General features: G+C 40.8%; 2 protein-coding genes across 2 annotated transcripts; both read left to right on the forward strand.

Moving 5' to 3' along the window:
• Positions 1–10,208: 10,208 nt before the first annotated feature.
• Positions 10,209–13,151, forward strand: LOC112068096 (cannabinoid receptor type 1A-like). Its single transcript, XM_024135116.2, has 2 exons — positions 10,209–10,465; positions 11,321–13,151. The coding sequence occupies exon 2, from the start codon at positions 11,365–11,367 to the stop codon at positions 12,778–12,780; it is 1,416 nt and encodes a 471-aa protein (XP_023990884.1). The 5' UTR covers positions 10,209–10,465; positions 11,321–11,364; the 3' UTR covers positions 12,781–13,151.
• An 852-nt stretch (positions 13,152–14,003) lies between these two features.
• On the forward strand, positions 14,004–21,129 carry LOC112068097 (akirin-2). The gene is made up of 5 exons (XM_024135117.2): positions 14,004–15,239; positions 19,820–19,954; positions 20,090–20,239; positions 20,333–20,404; positions 20,558–21,129. Exons 1-5 carry the CDS (start codon positions 15,062–15,064, stop codon positions 20,566–20,568), a joined length of 546 nt encoding a protein of 181 aa, XP_023990885.1. The 5' UTR covers positions 14,004–15,061; the 3' UTR covers positions 20,569–21,129.
• The last annotated feature ends 69 nt before the right edge of the window (positions 21,130–21,198 follow it).

Consider the following 21,198-nt stretch of genomic DNA (forward strand, 5'->3'; position numbering starts at 1 on the left):
TTGTGAAAAGGCACAGATCAGGGGATGAGTATAAAAAGATTTCAAAGGCCTTGAATATTCCTTGGAGCACAGTCAAGACTAAGAAGTAGAAGGTGTATGGCACCACTAAGACCACACCTAGATCAAGATATCCCTCCAAATTGGATGACTGAGCATGTTGGAGACGGATCAGAGAAGCTACCAACAGTCCAATGGCAACTTTGAAAGAGTTACAGGCATTTTTTAGGTCAAAGCGTGCATGTAACAACAGTGCCCCAAGCAGCCATTACTTAAGATAGCCCACCTTGATTCCCATTTGAAGTATGCAAAAAAAATATTCAAGAGATTCTGTATCCATGTGGCAAAAAGTTTTGTGGTCTGACGATACAAACATATTTTTGGAGGGCCTTAATGCAAAGCGTTATGTTTAGCGCAAACCCAACACGGCACATCACCCAAAATTAATGGAGCAATGTACAGAAAAGTCCTTAAGGAAAACCTGCAGCTCTCTGCAAGAAAGCTGAAACTGGGGCGGAAGTTCACCTTTCAGCATGACTACCACCTGAAGCACACAGCCAAAGCTACAGTGGAGTGGCTAACGAATAAAAAGATAAATGTCCTCGTCAGCCCAGTCAGAGCCCCGACCTACATCCAAACGAAGATTTGTGGCATGACTTGAAGATTGCTGTCCATCAATGCTCCACAAAGAATTTGTGGAAGAGCTTTGACAATTTTGTAAAGAAGAATGGTCAAATATTGCCAGATCTAGGTGTGCAAAGTTGGTAGAGACCTATCCCAACAGACTCAGGGGGATTGGGACTGATACAATTATGATATTTAAGCTTTGTATTTTGAATATATCGTTTTTTTTCACAATAAAAAAAAACATCCTTAAAAATGTGGAGTATGGTGTGAGTGGGGGGTGGGGGGGGATCCTTATTTAAATGTATGAAACTCTGAGGCACTGACACAACAAAATTTGAAAAAAGTTCAAGGGGGTGTAGACTTTCTATAGTCACTGTTTAAATGGCCTTTGCTTTTATTGATTTATAAAATACATGAAATGCTTTTGTTCACTTTCTGGCATTCAAAATAATAGATATCTCAAAATCCCCAAAGCATGTCACATCACTACTGGGACAAGCCAATTTGCTTACCCTAAGTACTTTAAACAATGCATAAACATAACGTTTTGCAGTTTAAAGGACTGGCATTATGTTTTATCAATTATCAACAGTTCAATATAAACAAAAACATGTATGATGTGTAACAATTTGTCATTGTGTTATTGATAGTTGCAAAGGCAAGGGAGGCAAATGCCCCCGCAATTCAAGAACGACCCATTATGACATTGTCAAGTTGCATTCATTTACTTATTTTTGTATGAAGATGGAAAGATTGTGTTTCTGCCACATCTGCACACATGTTGCATACTTGTTACACATACTATACCCAGATGTACAGTAAGAACCTGACATCAAAATGGTGTGACTTGGGGACACCTCATGAAAACACGAGGTGATTTACACAAGAATGCGTAAATATCTGATGTTCTGCGGGGTATGTGAGAGAGCAGTAATGCTGTACAGTAAGATACTAACAACAGAATCACATTTTCACTGCTTGCATGTAGCCACCTATATGCCATCTCTACCTCTCTGAGGTAACAGACTGTACTCCCCTGTCGTGTCTTTGGCTATGCCGGATTAAGTGATATGACATGRCATTCTATAAAATCCTTTCTCTGTAATTAATATTACCTGATTAAGCTAATCATGTAAATGTAATTAACTAGAAAGTCGGGGCACCACGAAAGAGTGTTTATAGAGCTGTTATCTTCCGAATAAACTCTGAAAGACCTAGTAATATTTTACATCAATAGCGGTCAATATTAATCGTCACCTTATTTCAGTCTCATCTGAAATMTGTAAGTTCTTGGTTATCTTCACGAATCCTGGCTAACAAGTTGAATCAGCAATACAAAATTGGGTTTAATTATTTATTTACTAAATACCTAACTAAATCACACAGAATTACATATACACAGAATGCAAATTATGTCATACAGAAAACGTCCCTGGTGGAAGGAGCCGACATGATGGCTGGTTACACAAAGGGAGGGGGTTGGGTTTGAGTGAAAGAGCGGGAAGACTGAGGAACAAAGGGAGAAGCTGTGCTATCGTAAATACAGTATCTTATGCATTCTAAATTACCGCCCATTTGGAAAAGGAAAATGCAATAAATATTTACTCTGAGCTGCACTCCGGTAGGTTGGTTGTAGATGCTGGTCGTGTTGCCCAACAGAGATCTTCCTGTCCTCGGAAGAATGTCTCTGGTGGTAAATTGGATACGTTGTAGTATCTTCGTTGTGTGTTAGACTGGATACGTCGTCCGTCCTTTCCTAGCCCACGTTTACAGCTGCTGTTGCTAACTCAACGGCTAGGATGTCTCACTTCTTTAGTGAATAAGAGTTCAAAGTTCATACCATTCACAACCAAAGCTCACACTGAGGTTGGCTTAGTTCTGTAGTTGACATGTTAGTCCTTTTTAACGTATGGACCGTCGTCCTATCGTCCTCGGAACAGATGGTTACATTTTCGTTGAGGGCTTATATAGTGGAGGGAGAGAAGGGTGTGTTTCATAGTTTATAACCCATGTCTCTTCACAGGGGCGGGCCACTGAGCTCTAACCTTATGAAAACCCAATTCTCTCATTTGGAAGCTACAATTACATTTAATCTTTTCACAAATAGTTTCATATTCAAACATTTAAATTGCACAACAATTCCATGTGAATCTGATAACTAGAATGTGTAGACTTTCCCAGATACAGTTTATGTCGTCCTGTCATCAGTCATAATGTCTCAGATGGCAACCGAACTGTCATCATATTCATTAAGTACCAACGCATATTTTCAACTGGTTCTATTACCGAAATATGGTTCCTTTCCCCCCACCGTTTGATGTTCCCAGACTCTCTATGTTTAACAAAGGCTATTCAAGAGTCCTTCAGTAGAGTCAAGAGAGAGAGGGGAGAAAGGTATTTATGGGGGGGGGGGGGTCATAAACCTTACCCACAGGCCAACGTCATGACACCCCTATCCCAGTCTGTCTCCACGTGGATCTTCCATTACTATGGGAGAAGAAAAATAGACTACTGGTCTATGTAGGAAAAGCAATTATCCTTTAGCTACTTATCTTAAACAGCAACAGTACTATTCTGCTGGTATAGGAAAAAGGGATAAGGATAAAGATCTAGTGCCATGTCGCAGGGGGTTTGTACCCTCTGGGAGGCATGGATTCATCCCAGGAGTGATATGACTCCAAGCATATCATGCTTTACTTCAGAGTCATTCGGTTCAGTCTGTGGTCAAGGAGAGCTGATACCTCCGTTTCCCAGGATGTATACATATGGAACAGCCTTTCACCTTATGTGAGGTTGACCACTGATGAGTGATGTATGAGGGTCTTGTCTGGTCATACAGACTGTGGTCACGGGAGATGTCTTGGCAGGGCATAGGGCACTTTCCAGGAAAGAAGAAAATGTCTTGGAAGTAGGTCTTTTAAAAATAGAAAGTAGGTCTTGAAATAAAAGTCTTGAAAACATGTATTTCATTGTGATATTGTCACATGACCAAAGTGTTTTCAAGACCTTCTTTTACAGGGCAGAATGACGCAGAATGATGCTATTCAAGACACACTGCTAGTATGTTTTTTTCTRCAAATGACAAGTATAACCCCTTCATTTCAACAACTTGTGACGTTTACCCATTTGCTTACATTTGGCCAAAATGACTGGGAAGATGAAAATCCTCAGGTGAAACATAACTCACAATGTGGACCCTGCATAGGACCACACATCACCATTCACAAACTGTACCTCTTAGCCCATGGAGATCATGTCGGTTTGGTGTGCACAGAGAGATTTATTGTAATGTGAGACCACAAAATGAATTGTACATTTTCTGCTGTGGGCTTTTTATATTGCGCATAGAAGCCCAAAGTCCCCTGGTGACCTTATCACCACAACATGCAGTATATGTAGAGATAGGCCCCATTTCTTCCTTTTGTCCCCTAGCCTCCCACAAACAGCCTGCAACTGGAYCTATTAGCCTACTAGCTGAAGACAACCGTTTTCATGACAATAATCATCAATCATCTTTGTTTGCGCTGCCTGTTTCCAATTGCCGTACAAAGAATACGAGCCAGACACAAATATGATAGCTATGATATACACAGAATGGGAGTCAAAGGCAAACTTGAGGACAAAAAAAATGCCTAAGGACTGGAAAAGTCATTAGGCATTCATATTTGGACTATGAGGACAATTGCAGTGCCTTCAGAAAGTATTRATACCCCTTGACTTATTCCACATTTTGTTGTGTTACAGCCTGAAATCAAAATAGATTTTTTTTCTCATCCGCCTACACACAATACACCATAATGAAAATGAAATTCAGAAATATTTAATTTATTTAAGTATTCACACCCCTGAGGTCAATACTTTGTAGAAGCACCTTTGGCAGCGATGACAGCTGTGAGTTTTTCTAGGTAAGCCTCTAAGAGCTTTCTACACCTGGATTGTGCAAAATTTGCCCATTATTAATTTCAAAATTATTCAAGGTCTGTGAAATTGGTTGTTGATCATTGGTAGAGAGACATAGATTTTCAAGTAGATTTAAGTCAAAACTGTAACTCGGKCACTCAGGAACATTCACTGTCTTCCTGGTAAGCAACTCCAGTGTAGATTTGGCCATATGTTTTAGGTTACTGTCCTGCTGAAAGGTGCATTCATCTCCCAGTGTCTGGTTTTCCTCTAGGATTTTGCCTGTGCTTAGCTCCAATCTGTTTCTTTTTATCCTAAAAAAAACTCCCTAGTACTTGCCAAGCATAACCATAACATGATTCAGCCACCACTATGCTTGACAATATGGAGAGTGGTAACCAGTGATGTTTTGTATTGGATTTGTCCCAAACATGAGACTTTATATTCAGGACAAAAAGTGAATTGCTTTGCCACATTCTTTGCAGTAAACTTTAGCGCCTTTTTGCAAACAGGATGCATGTTTTGGAATATTTTTATTCTGTACAAGCTTCCTTCTTTTCACTCTGTCAATTAGGTTAGCATTGTGGAGTAACTACAATGTTGTTGATCCATCCTCAGTTTTCTCCTATCACAGCCAATGGGGGATCCATAATAAATACAGATACAAATACATTAAACGCTAACTGTTTTYAAGACACCATTGGARTCAACTTATTAAGCACATTTTTACTCCTTATTTAGGCTTGCCATAACAAAGAGGTTGAATACGTACTGACCCAAGACATTTCAGCTTTACATTTGTATTAATTTGTAAGAATGTTGAAAAACATAATTACYCTTTGACATTATGGGGTATTGTCTGTAGGCCAGTGACAAAAAAATCTAATTTCATCAATTTTTWATTCCGGCTGTAGCACAACAAAATGTGGAAAAAGTCGAGGGGTGTGTCATTACTGTTTGTGCTGTGTGAACGCGACAGGGATGAAAGTAAGCCGGTACGGTAAAATCGTGAACCTATCACAATAATTAACACAAAATGCCAAGAAAAATGTAGGCTATTTATTATTTAACATTACCTCATATCAGCCAAATGAAAAATGGTATATGCTACAAATTMCATTGTGGTTSAAAGAGAACACTTATATTTTTCCAAGCAGAGATGAGTGGTCGAGACCGAGACGCAGGCAGACAACAACCGCAGAATGTCATTACAATACATGTTTAATTATTTTTTAACGGATGTCTCTTTCCATTCATCAAATTGCGGGTGCACAGTGCACTGTTTGAATGCTAGAATTATTTTGAGTGGCCTAACATGCGCGGGTAGCCTACAGGAGCGCCTTTGGAAGTGATTGTTTGACAATCAGATGAAAACAGGATGACTGGTTGTGTTTATGCCACATTAAAAAGGTAATAGGCTACTAGGCCCACAGAGATCATATTACATTTATTTGGGTTKTATATGTAATTGTTTGATTACACCTAGGTTATAAAAAAGTTTGCGTGCCTGCTTGGGTGCCCCGTACCTGTAAGAAATTAAATCTACTTTCACCCCTGGCGCGTGGTGATGTGGGCTGATGTTGCTGAAATGCCAGGGCWAAATTTTTGTCCCTTTGCATTATGGTGCTTTTTCTTGGTAATGACACTTCAAATGTATGGCCGTAATAGAGCTGGATGGAAAGACTAATGTTTTCTTTCATATTGTTTCATATGACGGGAGAGACAGCATTTTCATCAATGCTATGTTACTCTGTTTTGTCCATGTCTCATAGGCTACATTTGTGAGGCAGAAAACACATGCAGAAACAAATTAATGCAGTCCTACATTAATAACACCTGACATTTTACAGTCTTACAAATGCAGAGACATGGAACAGAGTATACCTAATGGGCCTGATAAAGTGTTATGAATACATTATCATTGGCATTTAAATACAGTGTTGCTTTTGGACACAGTTTCTGTGACAGTCCAAGAGTAAGTGCTGAATTCCATCTTTGCTATATTGTAGAGGTCACATACACAATGATAAGTGTCTGAACCTTTTCCAAAATGCTGCATCTAAAAATAGTATGTTATTATCCCGAAAAGTTGTTTTTCATTTGGTGGAGGGGGTGTTTGGGGTCAGGGTTCACGGTGGAAGTAATTTTGCAGCTGTGCAACACAGAGAGGAACTACTTCAATCTTTACATATTATTTCATAATATTTATGGGCAAAAAAGTGGTAACGGGCACACACACCACACAAATAATGCTAGCAAAAATAGCCAGCCTCACAAACCCTGTCACCCTCATAAACCCCCATAGACTTGTCTGTTCAAAGTTTGTCTCAAAACCCAACCCTAGGCAACAGCAATGTGGTCTCAGGGCAATTGATATTATTCTGTTGGTGGCGGATGTGTTGTTACCTACCCCTACCACCTGGGGGCGGCCCATCAGGAAGTCCAGGATCCAGTTGCAGAGGGAGTTGTTCAGTCCCAGAATCCTTAGCTTATTGTTGAGCTTTGAAGGTACTATGGTGTTGAACGCTGAGCTGTAGACAATGAATAGCATTCTCACATAGGTGTTCCTTTTGTCCAGGTGGGAAAGGGAAGTGTGGAGTGCAATAGAGATTGCATCATCTGTGGATCTGATTGGGCGATATGCAAATTGGAGTGGGTCTAGGGTTTCTGGGATAATGTTGTTGATGTGAGCCATGACCAGCCTTTCAAAACACTTCATGGCTACAGACGTGAGTGCTGTGGGTCAGTAGTCATTTAGGCAGGTTACTTTAGTGTTCTTGGGCACAGGGACTATGGTGGTCTGCTTGAAACATGTTGGTATTACGGACTCGGACAGGGAGTGGTTGAAAATGTCAGTGAAGACACTTGCCAGTTGATCAGCGCATGCTCGCATTACACGTCCTGGTAATCAGTCTGGCCCTGCGGCCTTGTGAATGTTGACCTGTTTAAAGGTTTTACTCACATCAGCTGCGGAGAGCGTGATCACACAGTTGTCCGGGAAACAGCTGGTGCTCTCATGCATGTTTCAGTGTTATTTGCCTCGAAGTGAGCATGGAAGTAGTTTAGCTCATCTGGTAGGCTCGTGTCACTGGGCAGCTCTCGGCTGTGCTTCCCTTTGTAGTCTGTAATGTTTCACAAGCCCTGCCACATCCGACGAGCATCGGAGTCATGGTAGTACGATTCGAGCTTAGTCCTGTATTGACACTTTGCCTGTTTGATGGTTCGTCGGAGGGCATAGCAGGATTTCTTATAGGCTTCCGGGTTAGAGTCCCGCTCCTTGAGAGCGTCAGCTCTAGCCTTTAGCTCAGTGCGGGTGCTGCCTGTAATCCATGGCTTCTGGTTGGGGTATGTACGTACGGTCACTGTGGGGACGACGTCATCGATGCACGTATTAAAGAAGCCAATGACTGATGTGGTGTACTCCTCAATGCCATCGGAAGAATCCCAGAACATATTCCAGTCTGTGCTAGCAAAACAGTCCTGTACCTTAGCATCTGCTTCATCTGACCACTTTTTTATTGACCGGGTCACTGGTGCTTCCTGCTTAGATTTTTGCTTGTAAGCAGGAATCCGGAGGATATAATTATGGTCCGATTGGCCAAATGGAGAGTGAGGGAGAGCTTTGTGTCTGTGTGTGGAGTAAAGATGGTCTAGAGTTTTTTTCCCTCTGGTTGCACATTTAACATGCTGATAGAAATTTGGTAAAAACGGATTTAAGTTTCCCTGCATTAAAGTCCCCAGCCACAAGGAGCGCCGCCTCTGGATGAGCGTTTTCCTGTTTGCTTATGGCGGAARACAGCTCATTGAGTGTGGTCTTAGTGCCAGCATCGGTCTGTGGTGGTATGTAGACAACTACGAAAAATACAGATGATAACTCTCTTGGTAGATAATAGGGTCTATAGCTTATGAGATTCTCCACCTCAGGCGAGCAAAACCTTGAGACTTCCTTAGATATCGTACACCAGCTGTTGTTTACAAATATACATAGTCCGCCCACCCTCGTCTTACCAGACGCCGCTGTTCTATCCTGCCGATACAGCGTATAACCAGCCAGCTGTATGCTGATAATGTCGTCGTTCAGCCACTACTCCGTGAAGCATAAGATATTGCAGTTTTTAAAGTCCCGGTGGTAGTTTAATCTTCCTCGTAGGTCTTTGATTTTATTTTCCAATGATTGCATGTTAGCTAGTAGAACGGAAGGRAGTGGGGGTTTATTCGATCGCCTACGAATTCTCAGAAGGCAGCCTGACCTCAGTCCTCTTTTTCTCCGTCTTCTCGTCACGCAAATGACGGGGATCGGGCAGTATGWCCTTCACGTAGGGCTCGTCGGACTCGTTAAAGGAAAAAGTAGCTTCTGCCAGTTCATGGTGAGTAATCGCTGTTCTGATGTCCAGAAGTTATTTTCGGTCATAAGAGATGGTAGCAGTAACAATATGTACAGAATAAGTTCAAAAATAAGTTACAAACAACGCAAAAAAAAACATATTTGGTTAGGAGCACGTAAAACGTCASCCATCTTCTCCGGCGCCATGATGTAATGTTACGTTACATTATGAAAGGAATAGTACAATATCATAGAAATTATAGGACGTATAGTATCATACATCTTACCCGGTCGTACAATAACATACGAATTGGATGATGTAARGTATCATATGCCTTCGAGGGGGTATAGTATTATACCTCTTATATTGAGACCAGGTTGCTTGTTGCGTCATAACAAAAAATGAGAATTACAGGGATAATTTTCGTTGGAGTTAGGGAAASAAAACGTATAAAGAAAAACGTACAAAAAGATGCCCTTAGCCTACTATTGCTTTCGATTGAAACCAGACCCTAGTCACTGTTGCCTATGGTCCGATTTTCTAGACTAGATCAGAGGCAGCCAAATATTCTGGTGCCACTCAGGTAATTTAAAGTTTTTGATTGAGGACATGTAACCATTTAAAAAAAATATTGTGTTGTGCTGTATTTTTATTTTACATTGTATTGATCGCAGMTTTTTTTTCATATTGTATTTGATTGTTATGTTACTGGGATCAGGGCACCCTTGTGAATGAGACCTTGGTCTCAATTGGTTTTCCCTGAATAAATAAATAATAAATAATTAACTTCCTCAATGCGAAGTAATCCTCAGACTGGATTCACATGATGGGCAGCTGACTCTAATAGCCCACTTACCAGCCTATTCTCTGCAGTTGTCCCACTACACACACACAACCTCATTTTAACACCTCTGCAGCTCCTGATATTATATKTTTTTCTACACACTGCTACATGTGGTTAAATATATCACACTTGGCTGGATATTATTTTTTCTCACCCGTCCTTCCAGGCTATAGAACACATCATGCCTTTCTGCCAGTCACAATAAATGGCATACTCTACCATTAGTGGATGTCATCATTTCTTATAGGTTGAAGTGAGAATCTAAACACAATAGTAATAAAAAGTGGTTTACCAAGTAAATGTTAGTGTTTTAACATTAATTAGAATAATGGTACTCATGCTTTCGTTTTCCTCAACCACACTGGTCGATAATGGTTGGGTGGGTGTTCAAAATGATGGAGTGTCTCATTATTGAGTGAGCGTGGATGTTGGGATGCGATGCGAGCGCACTATACTGGTCCAAGGCGTTGTGGCACCTCGGAGCACGTGACACAGAAGCGCACAAAGCGACCCCTTCCTTATAAATAATAATCCCATACCTCAGACAGACACATCGCTGTCTCTTGGCTTTACTAAACAATGATGCGAGGCTCATCATGACGAAAATTCGAATTAAAAACTACTTTTGATACACTTTGATAAAGCAACTGTTGACATCAATAGGCTACGATTCCTGAGATTGGATATGTGGATACATTTTCTCTTGTCTTCGTGTAATAAATTAAATCTAGCATATGGATCGACGCAAGTTATTTGTGCAAAGAATGTGAAGGTAAAAACACATTTTGTTTTAATAAAATCAAATGTTGCGTTAATGCATAGTCAAACATGTTTTACRTCATTGATTTCGCTATGACCTTATGACAGTGTCTATTCTTATGCGAGTCTAATTCCTTGCCTGCAGCCGCTCTGCAACCTTACGTATTGTTGGTCTTTCTTATTCGTTCATGAGTGGGACAAGTGGCATCGTCACATTGTTGTATAGCCTATATCAAAACCAGTAAATGGTTTGCTTATCTATAAACATCTGCATGAAAATGTTATCACAATTATTCTCAATAGCCTGTACTTTCTTATTAATGAAAAACAGACTTGTCGAATAGGCCTATGTAGGTTATTGTATTTTTTTACGAAATGTACAGCTATATTAATTATCAAATGTAAGGGTTATGTACTGTTTATCTATGAGAGCAAAACATAGTCATGTACAATTCTATAGATTGATTCAACAAATCAATCTTGTCTTGAGAGAATATAACTACCTTGATGCATAATTAATTGAATCATTATTTTGAAACGTAATCCTTGATTACCCCTTAATTGAAAGGAAAGATTGACCTACATAGGCTACTTAATGCAATGGTTTTTTTTTATCCTGGGGGCAGCACAGAAGGTTAGATATGGGTCTCATTAATTTGTCATCGACTGTTAATTCTCTCACTATTGTCTGAGACGCATCTGCTGGAGAGTCAGCTGGCTGATACAGCAGGGATGTCAATAATGTCACCCAGCAACATACCCACATCACCCACAGTTAAATACATACACGTTTGCCATCCCCCATGTCACAATTAAACTAAATAATAAAAAGTAATGATAATTTCTAAATTGGAACTTTTTTCTCTAGATACTCATCTTATGTTACATAATTGACCTTCCAACTGGACAGCCATGAAGTCTGCTCTGGATGGAATACATGACACCACTTTCCGAACAATAACTAACGGGTTGCAATATCTTGGCTCCAACGATGTGAGCTACAGTGACCCGTCCATTGATTCTGGCTTTGCCAAGACTGGACTCCATTTACAGAAGGCTCACTCTGCCCCACTTAGAAACTACTTCCCTGGAGTAGCTAGAGACGAGGAGCTCATCTTTAATGGCAACTCCATTTACCAGACCAACTTCTCTGATCTGGTTGGCAATGGGACCTTTGTGGACGGCGGGGATTCTATCCAATGCGGGGAGAACTTTGTGGACATGGAGTGCTTCATGATTCTGACCCCCAGCCAGCAGTTGGTAGTAGCGATCATGGCACTCACCCTGGGAACCTTCACAGTGCTGGAGAACCTTATCGTACTGTGTGTGATCCTCCACTCCAGCACCCTGCGCTGTCGGCCCTCCTACCACTTCATAGGAAGCCTGGCTGTGGCTGACCTTCTGGGCAGTGTCATATTTGTGTACAGTTTCTTGGACTTCCATGTGCTACACCGGAAAGACAGCCCCAATGTGTTTCTCTTTAAGCTTGGTGGGGTCATCGCCTCTTTCAGTGCCTCTGTGGGCAGTCTCTTTCTCACAGCCATAGACCGCTACATCTCCATCCACAGGCCCATGGCTTACAAGCGGATCGTCACCAAGACAAAGGCTGTCATCGCCTTCTGCATGATGTGGACTATCTCAATCGTCATCGCGGTGCTCCCCCTACTGGGCTGGAACTGTAAGCAACTGAACTCAGTGTGCTCTGACATTTTCCCACTCATTGACGTGAAGTACCTGATGTTCTGGATAGGGATGACCAGTGTGCTGCTGCTGTTTATCATCTATGCCTACATGTTCATCCTGTGGAAGGCCCACCACCACGCCTTGCGCATGATGAGCCGGCGCTCCCAGAAGAGCATCATCGTCTACACAGCGCATGGCACCAAGGTGCAGACAATGCGACCCGAGCAGGCCCGCATGGACATCCGCCTGGCCAAGACCTTAGTGCTGATTCTGGTGGCCCTCGTCATCTGCTGGGGCCCTGTGCTGGCCATCATGGTCTACGACCTCTTCTGGAAGATGAACAACTTTATCAAGACGGTTTTTGCCTTCTGCAGCATGCTCTGCCTGCTCAACTCCACCATCAACCCCATCATCTACGCCCTGAGGAGTAAGGACCTGCGCCGGGCCTTTCTTAACATCTGCCAGACATGCAGGGGYACTTCTCAACTACTGGACAACAGCGCTGAGTCCGATTGCCACAGCAMGAGCGTAAAAGGCACAGCCACAGCCTACAAATCCACGGCTAGCTGTGCAAACATCACTGTGAAATTGGCCAAYGTTACCCTGTTGGTCTCCCCTGAGACAACTGCGTCTGCCATCATGTGACTGAAGGAATCGACTCTGAAGGAATTATGTAGAATAGTCAATACCCCAACTAGCACTGCACTGAAAGTTTGCTAAACATCAACTTRTAATTCAGTTCTTTGAAGTATATGTAGCTGTAGGATAAGATAATGTGGCTTTTTATTTCAATCTTTCAGAAGAACTTCATTCATTTATTTTCATAGGGAAATAATGGCGATAAGCATTGTTAAACTGCACAGTTGTGTATTTAGTGGCATGCTGATCTGCCCTTTGACTATATGGTTTGTCTCTATAAAGTGCTTGTAGGTGAAATTGGCTGCTGTTTATATTGTAAATTAGTACATTGTGATGGTTTGTAGTTCTTGTCATAAAGCATGCTGTATGAAACTGTTTTGATTCTTATTTTTTGAGTGATGCATAATTGAGGGCCATGTTATGAAATACAAAAGTAGATCATGTACATCTTTTCAATGATTCTCATTATTTAATCTTATGCGGAGACAGATTTCCCACAAAGAAGAACCACAACCACATGTAATGTTGTGCAGCATTAAATATGTTCTTTCCCCCTCTCCATATGCATTAAATAAGTGTTTTTCTATGAATACACATTTTAATTTCTGTTTCAAATAAAAAACATTCAGGAAAGCAGCTTGTGAACCACATACAGTATAATACACATGTATTTCTTGCATCTCATGAGATTGAGGACGGCAAAGTACCTGCAATGCTACTGTGAAGAATAGACCTTGTTATCTCACGAAACAACAGAGACAGAAAAAKTATAACGTTTTTATGTGCAGTTACTTATTCCAAACCAGCTAATTTAGTAATAAGCAATGTATATGAATGTTTTCATCTGATCACAGCAATTGAAACACAATAACCAGTGTATTTTATTGCAGCTGTACTTACACCAAAAGCTTTACAATCCATCATCATCCAAAAACGGACAAAACAATGACAAATGAAAGAAAATCTACAGTTGCCCTCTAAGTCAGTGAAGAACTAAAGGAATGTGAATTTTTAAGATGTCTCTACTAGGATAAAATGTGCACATACTTCATTTACAATCATAATTTATTTTCAAAATGATTAAACACCTTTATGTGGTTTAGTTTCCAAGCCTCTGAATAAAGTCAAGTGTGCACAGTACTCATAAGGCAGGCACGATATAGTCTTATCAGAAGTAAGTAGTCTTATCGGGCTTTGGTTGTATATGTTTTTGTCAGTCTGGAGGAGAAAGAGGTGTAGGCAGTGGCACATGGGACATGGGATGTTTTGTGAGGTACTGTACTGCCTCGAAAAGTTAGTTAAACCCAAGATAAAAATAAATATAAAGTGAAAAACTAACAGAAAAGGCACAAAACCTATAAGTGAAACAAGCAATTTCACATTACGGGCCCATGCATTTGCAGAGCAAAAGAGATAGGCAAAGACTAATGGAAATACACCAGTCTTCAAGATTAAAGTAACAAGAATGTGTATGAATATGGCTACTGGATATATACTAATGTATATGGGTAGCAGCGTGAAATGATGTAATTTATTATGTAATTCCATAACCACACAAACGACCAACTTTTGTCTGCACTACAAAGGTTAGTGCTATCCGGAATRCTTGAGACGTCCCTACCCTTATCTAACTCTTTGACCATTTTACATTTCAACTTCAATCGGCTAATGTCAGAGTTGGGACGTCCTATGGATCCCAGATTGCAGGGAGCGCAGTCCAAATCCAACCATCATCAGTCTCATCAGCGCATGCCCAACCCACCCGGCATGAGCGCATAATTGAATATTTGACGTCATCAATATGAGAAACAGACGGCTCTGGTGGTCAAAAACAAGAAAAAGCTGACGTTAGCTGCCTTTCAAGATGGTAACGTTAGGCAGCAAGTTATATCTTCGTTTGAATGTATAACTTAGCTAGCTAAGGACATCCAAACAGATAACGTTATAAGATAGGTAAGAGTGTAACAAAAGTCAACGTTACACGGGCGTCGGAGTGATAAGAGGAGGGCAACTTTTCCCCGAAAAGGAAGGGAATTTGTTTTAATTTGGTTGGTTAACGCTAGCTAGCTAACGTTAGCGTGATAAGTTAGCTAACGGTAGCCAACAACAGTCGCAAGACTCCTTCCTGGACTTGTCGAAGTTGCAAAGCTAGCCAGCTAGCTGAAAAACCATCAGATAAGCTCTTTCTTAGCTAGCTAACGAACGTTAGAAAGCCATTTTCTTTTGTGTTTCGCATTAGCTACACTGTTCCTCGTTCGGTCTTTGTAGACCTTCCTAGGTTCAAATCATGGCGTGTGGAGCGACCCTGAAAAGGACCATGGATTTTGATCCATTGATGAGTCCGACGTCCCCTAAAAGGAGAAGATGTATTCCGGTGTCCCCATCATCATCCTCCTCATCACCACGGAAATACCTTCGCATGGAGCCGTCACCATTTGGAGAAGTGTCATCCAGACTATCAGCTGGTAAGTACTATACCGGATGAACCCAAACTCATACCAGACATCTTGCAAGCCAGGTAGTGGGCAATCTTGCTGCACGTTAAAGGTCCAATGCAGCAGTTGTTTTTAATCAAAATATCAAATAATTTATGGGTAATTAAGTACCTTACTGTGATTTTAATTTAAAACAATAGTCAAAAAGAAAAATTGCTGGCAGGCCAAAACTCAATTCCACCAAAACAGGCTGAAATTTCAGGTGGTCTTTTAAAACAGCTCTTATGCTAGAAGGGSATTTTTCACAATATTATTTCAACCTCATAGTGTGGAAATATAAAACACAGGAAAATCACGTTAATMGCACTGGGCTTTTTAAGTTAGCATGTTAGCCAATAGCTACTTGTGTTATRGCTGCAGCTACAGTGCATTCGGAAAGTATTCAGACCTCTTGACTTTTTCCACATTTTGTTACGTTACAGTCTTATTCTAAAATTGATTAAATAAATGTTTTTTCTCAATCTACACAAAGTACACCATACTGACAATTGATTGGAGTCCACCTGTGGRAAATTCAATTGATTGGACATGATTTGGAAAGGCACACACCTGTCTATATAAGGTCCAACAGATGACAGTGCATGTCAGAGCAAAAACCAAGCCATGAAGTCGAAGGAATTGTCTGTAGATCTCCGAGACAGGATTGTGTCGAGGCAGAGATCTGGGGAAGGGTACCAAAAAATGTCTGCAGCATTGAAGGTCCCCAAGAACACAGTGGCCTCCATCATTCTTAAATGGAAGAAGTTTGGAACCACCAAGACTCTTCCTAGAGCTGACCGCCCAGCCAAACTGAGCAATCGTGGGAGAAGGGCCTTGGTCAGGGAGGTGACCAAGAACCCAATGGTCACTGACAGAGCTCCAGAGTTCCTCTGTGGAGATGAGAGAACCTTCCAGAAGGACAACCATCTCTGCAGCACTTCTCCAATCAGGCCTTTATGGTAGAGTAACTAGATGGAAGCCACTCCTCAATAAAAGGCACATGACAGCCCGCTTGGAGTTTACCAAAAGGCTAAAGGACTCTGACCTTGAAAAAACAAGATTCTCTGGTCTGATGAAACCAAGATTGAACTCTGGCCTAAATGCCAAGCGTCACAMCTGGAGGAAACCTGGCAACATCCCTACGGTGAGGCATGGTGGTGGCAGCATTATGCTGTGGGGATGTTCTTTAGGGGCAGGGACAGGAAGACTATTCAGGATCGAGGCAAAGATGAGCGCAGCAAAGGACAGAGAGATCCTTGATGAAAACCTGCTCAGGACCTCAGACTAGGGATTAGGTTCACCTTCCAACAGGACAACGACCCTAAGCACACAGCCAAGACAACGCTGGAGTGGCTTCGGGACAAGTCTCTGAATGCCCGGACTTGACCCCATCAAACATATCTGGAGACCTGAAAATAGCTGTGCAGCAACGCTCCACATCCAACCTGACAGAGCTTGGGAGAAACTCCCCAAATACAGTTGTGCCAAGCTTGTAGCGTCATACCCAAGAAGACTCGAGGCTGTAATCTCTGCCAAAGGTGCATCAACAAAGTACTGAGTAAAGGGTCTGAAAACCTATGTAAATGTGATAGTGTGTAGGTTGATGAGGGSGGGGGCTGTAACATGAGGCTGTAACATAACAAAATATGGGCAAAGTCAAGGGGTCTGAATACTTTCCAAATGCACTATCTTGAAAAAATATCCGTGTTTTCAAACCCAGAGGCGCAACATTGTGATACTTACGGGAACGCATTGCGAAGCAGACTTATGGAGCGAGAGACCTGCCATAAGGTTGAACGTACGTATCGTTAGATCATAAGAAAATCGATGTCAATTGTTAGGATCGTAAGAAAAGCCATGCGTGAAACATGAAATGTAAACGTTAAATTTCATCTGTGAACATACAAACACCATGTTACGATTACGGACTAACATTTTAGGCTTGAACAAATCTTGTTGCAATCTTTACGAACAATAATACCTTTTGAGTTTTCTGTCAGTTTCATATCACCAACAAACAAAAAAACGCACACCAAATGGCCTGTGAGGAGTGCTGTATACAAGCACAACACAGCATTAAAAAAAAACGAAAGTCAAGGAAACCGTTAAGAGGTATCCAGCATGTTTTCAAGTTAAGTCTCCATTCTCTATTACTCTTTAGTTAAGTTTACTTCACATTAGGTACTTAATGTAATGGATTTGTTTACCAGCGCAAGTCTAGATAGCACTAGCTGTGTTATGCCTACACCTAGCGGACTGAAACTTCACTGTTGTATCTCTAAAGCATGGGTATATCTCTGGGTGACGTGGACATCCCCATCCATGCACCTTATCAAAATAAGACTAATTCAATATTGCACCATTCCATTCTCTGGGCTCTGTCTGCAATCATAACCAGTAGTATCTACCAGGAATAATGAAACATAGAACAATAATAGGTCACTCAATCTTGCCAAAGCATACTCTGTACGAGGGGTTAACATGAATGTAAAATAATTTGACATGATTTATATGAACCGGGTCATGAACATATGGACTGTGAAATGAATAAGGGAGAGGTTAAACGTAGGCTAAGTCCGACATAAGCTTATTCCCACACTTTACAGTAACTCTGTTGCAATGGTCTTAAGTAGTCTCCATATAGGCTATTCCCTCCATCGTGACACTGCTGCCCAGTTGAAGAGCTTGTGATCTCATTGCAGCACCACGCGACTTTGGAAAAGCACCCCTCAGCCTCAGAAGATGCACTTCTGGAGGCACGCAGCCATAGTTATACCCRAATGTAGGCCTATTTGCCTACTAGACAAATAAAGTGATGAGCATGCATGATGCGTGCAACTCGTCATTCCAACATATTTGAACATTGCATTCATCCTTCATTCAGGTCAGTCAGTATGCCATCCATTCAGTAATTTGTCTGAGTTGCAATAGGAACTAAATCAAAGAATAGAGCATTCTTATCCATTTATTTATTGAAATCTATGAGTATTCAAAATTATCAAAAGGTTCTTTAGCCTATCATTTTAACAATTAAATGTTTAATTTAGGCATATCCAAATAAAAAATCCTAAATTGCAATGTCTAAAAGTTGAAGGCTTTTGTTGAAGGCTATCATTTTGGGTACTGATGTCTTGCGGAATAATTTTAGAACTCTATTTGTGTTTTATACCTGTTTTTATTATAGGGCTCCCCTTTAAAAGAGACCCTAGCTCCCAGGCCTCTAAATATAGCATCTAAATAATTTTAAAACAAAATAGTTGAAGCACGTGCAGTGGCTGATAGCTTAAACAGATCTGGCAATAAGAATAGTCTATAGATAGTCTTTGGGACRCCTTGGCTATTTCGCTCAGGACGGGTTATAGCCAAGACTTAYSCAATATTTTGTTTCATCATTTATTGACATGGATATAGCCTCTGCGTGATGTGGTTGTGCAACGCAAATGTCTAAAACAAGCCTACATAAAGAGTGGAATTCTTAAAAACAACAGTCAAAATGCCTAATAAAGGCCTATAGTCCGTACTCTGAAATACTGGAAAAAGTGTGATTCATTAGGTTACATGATCACCACAGTAGCCCCACGTGGCTATAAAAATAAATTATGCAATTATATGGCCATTAAATAACACAACAGCATGGCATATTTTGATAGCGGAATAGGCCTAGCCTAAATCATATTTACTTCTGTGTCTTTATCATTCTCACACAAGTCAAAGGCCCAAGCCAATACTACACCATCTACTGGTATAACGTTGTTATTGAATGCAGATCTAAAAAAAAGCTCTAGACTTATTTTGCAATTGAAACCAGACGCTGCAAAGCAACTAACTTCTGGGCTAGAGTTGCTTGATTGACTAGCTATCTTCCTTTGCATTGCTGACAAAAGTTTGTACACATAAAAAAGATCTTTAACCCAGTAAAGTGAGACGTAAATTAAGAATTAAACGTGTAAATGTTCATTCATAGTCGTAACATACGTTTACAGATCTAATTTTACGCTCCATGTTTCATTAATGGCTTTTCTTATGATCCTAACAATTTACATATGGATTTTATTACAGTCCTAACGATACATACGTTCAACCTATTGGCAGCTATCTCGCTCCATACAGATCAGACCGGGGTTTGTCAAGTCAATGGGAGAAGTGAAATTTATCCTTAGTTGTTAATTTTCTTTCATTTTAAAGCCAAAACCTAGATTCGAGCCCATGTCTGAAGTAGCTGCAACTGTCATTACTACAACCTTGTGAAAGTAACAAACTTTTTTATCAAAMGAGTGCCTTTCATTTGACAGCCTGCGCAACAAGACTGTTAGACCCGATGACGTGTTTCTGCGCATGAGCTTTGCTAGCGAACATCATCTTGACATCGCTGACAAGTGTGATCAGGGATTTCTATTGGAGAAGCAGTTTCTGCATATCTTCATACTGTACTGTCTTTGTTAACATGTTGTTGTCGGCCATAAGGAGTGATAAGGATTGCACTGTAGTGCGAGGCCTCCATTAGATTTGACAAGTTGTTTGACCGACGTCCTATCTGAATAATTTAGACTCTGTGTACTATCTTATTCTAGAGCAAATTCTGAACAACATCAAGCAGGAGTACAAACGCATTCAGAAGAGAAAGCACATAGATGGAGTTTACCAACAGACAGAGGGTTGCTACTCGCCAGAGTCTCCACCCCATCTTAGTGGATCCAGTATGCCAGGTTTGTTATGAGCTTATAGTGTACTATTAGCCTAAACCCTGGTGAGTGGGGGAGATCCACAATAATAAAGGAACTACTCCTTTTTTCCCCCCCAACATGCAAATGACCTAATTGCTTTACTTGTGTCCTCTGCAGGCACATCTGCTGGAGGTTCTTCTCCATCAAAGAAAGAACAGCCCTTATTTACTCTTAGACAAGTTGGAATGATTTGTGAACGTCTACTGAAGGAGCGTGAAGACAAAGTGCGGGAGGAATATGAGGAGACCATGACTTCCAAGTTGGCAGGTGTGGACAGTGGACAATTCAGAAAGTGCACCATGTGGTTTTTAGTTACAGGCAAATTAAACCCCTCCCTTTCCTCCCACATTTCTATTACAGAACAATATGACACTTTTGTGAAGTTTACACATGACCAGTTGATGCGAAGATTTGGAGAGCAACCTGCAAGCTGTGAGTATTGTTTTGCCCATTTTTCTATTTAATTCTCAGTGCATGTACCATTCCATTGCTGAATGTGAGAAGGCAACTGTGACACCTGAATGGAGAAACTCTAAAGATTATGTTAATATGTCTGGTTTTCTGCTTTTATCTATTCATTTCCAGATGTTTCCTGAGAGACCGACTTTGCCAGGCGACCTTCTCTTGCTGGAAGTTAGAGTTTAAATCTTTGGAAATCCATGCAAGTGATTGGTTTAATGAAACGTCTTACTGTGCCATATTTCTCCTTTGGGCAAAGGTTTATCTAAGCCGTTGTCAGTGGTAATCTCTCTCTCACGTAAGCAACTATGTGCTTCCTAATGTAATTATATGGACCCCCTCTACCAGTGGCCTATATTTCTCCTGCTGTACCTGTATCGATAAGTTGTCACTCACTTTTATAAAGACATCTGGCATTCCAGACTTTATTCACTGTTTTATTTCTTTGTTACACATGTATATATGATAAAGGAATGTAGACAAAGGTTTGCTGGTCAATCTATTAGCAAGTGGAAGGTACAGTTTGGAGAAGATAATTTGCAATACCCCAGAGCCTTTTTGTATGGGACTTTACAAAGACTAACTTCAATTCATTKGATTTTTTCCGCTTTCAAAATGTTATTTATTTCATTGACTGTTTTGCTTTCAAACCTATGTACTTAGTAGAAGGGAAAAAAACAATAAAATGTTAAGTTTCATGTCGTCACAACAGGGTAATGCTTTAACTGAAGTACCATCTAATATTTCAATTGTAAATAGCTAATKAT

This window comes from Salvelinus sp. IW2-2015, unplaced genomic scaffold, assembly GCF_002910315.2.
Source record: "Salvelinus sp. IW2-2015 unplaced genomic scaffold, ASM291031v2 Un_scaffold83, whole genome shotgun sequence".
Lineage (NCBI taxonomy): Eukaryota > Metazoa > Chordata > Actinopteri > Salmoniformes > Salmonidae > Salvelinus > Salvelinus sp. IW2-2015.

Coding starts and splice junctions, on each gene's coding strand:
- LOC112068097 (XM_024135117.2), top strand. CDS start 15,062: ATGGCGTGTGGAGCGACCCTGAAAAGGACCATGGATTTTGATCCATTG. Junction 15,240..19,819: donor GTCATCCAGACTATCAGCTG/GTAAGTACTATA, acceptor ATCTTATTCTAG/AGCAAATTCTGAACAACATC. Junction 20,240..20,332: donor CATGACTTCCAAGTTGGCAG/GTGTGGACAGTG, acceptor TTTCTATTACAG/AACAATATGACACTTTTGTG.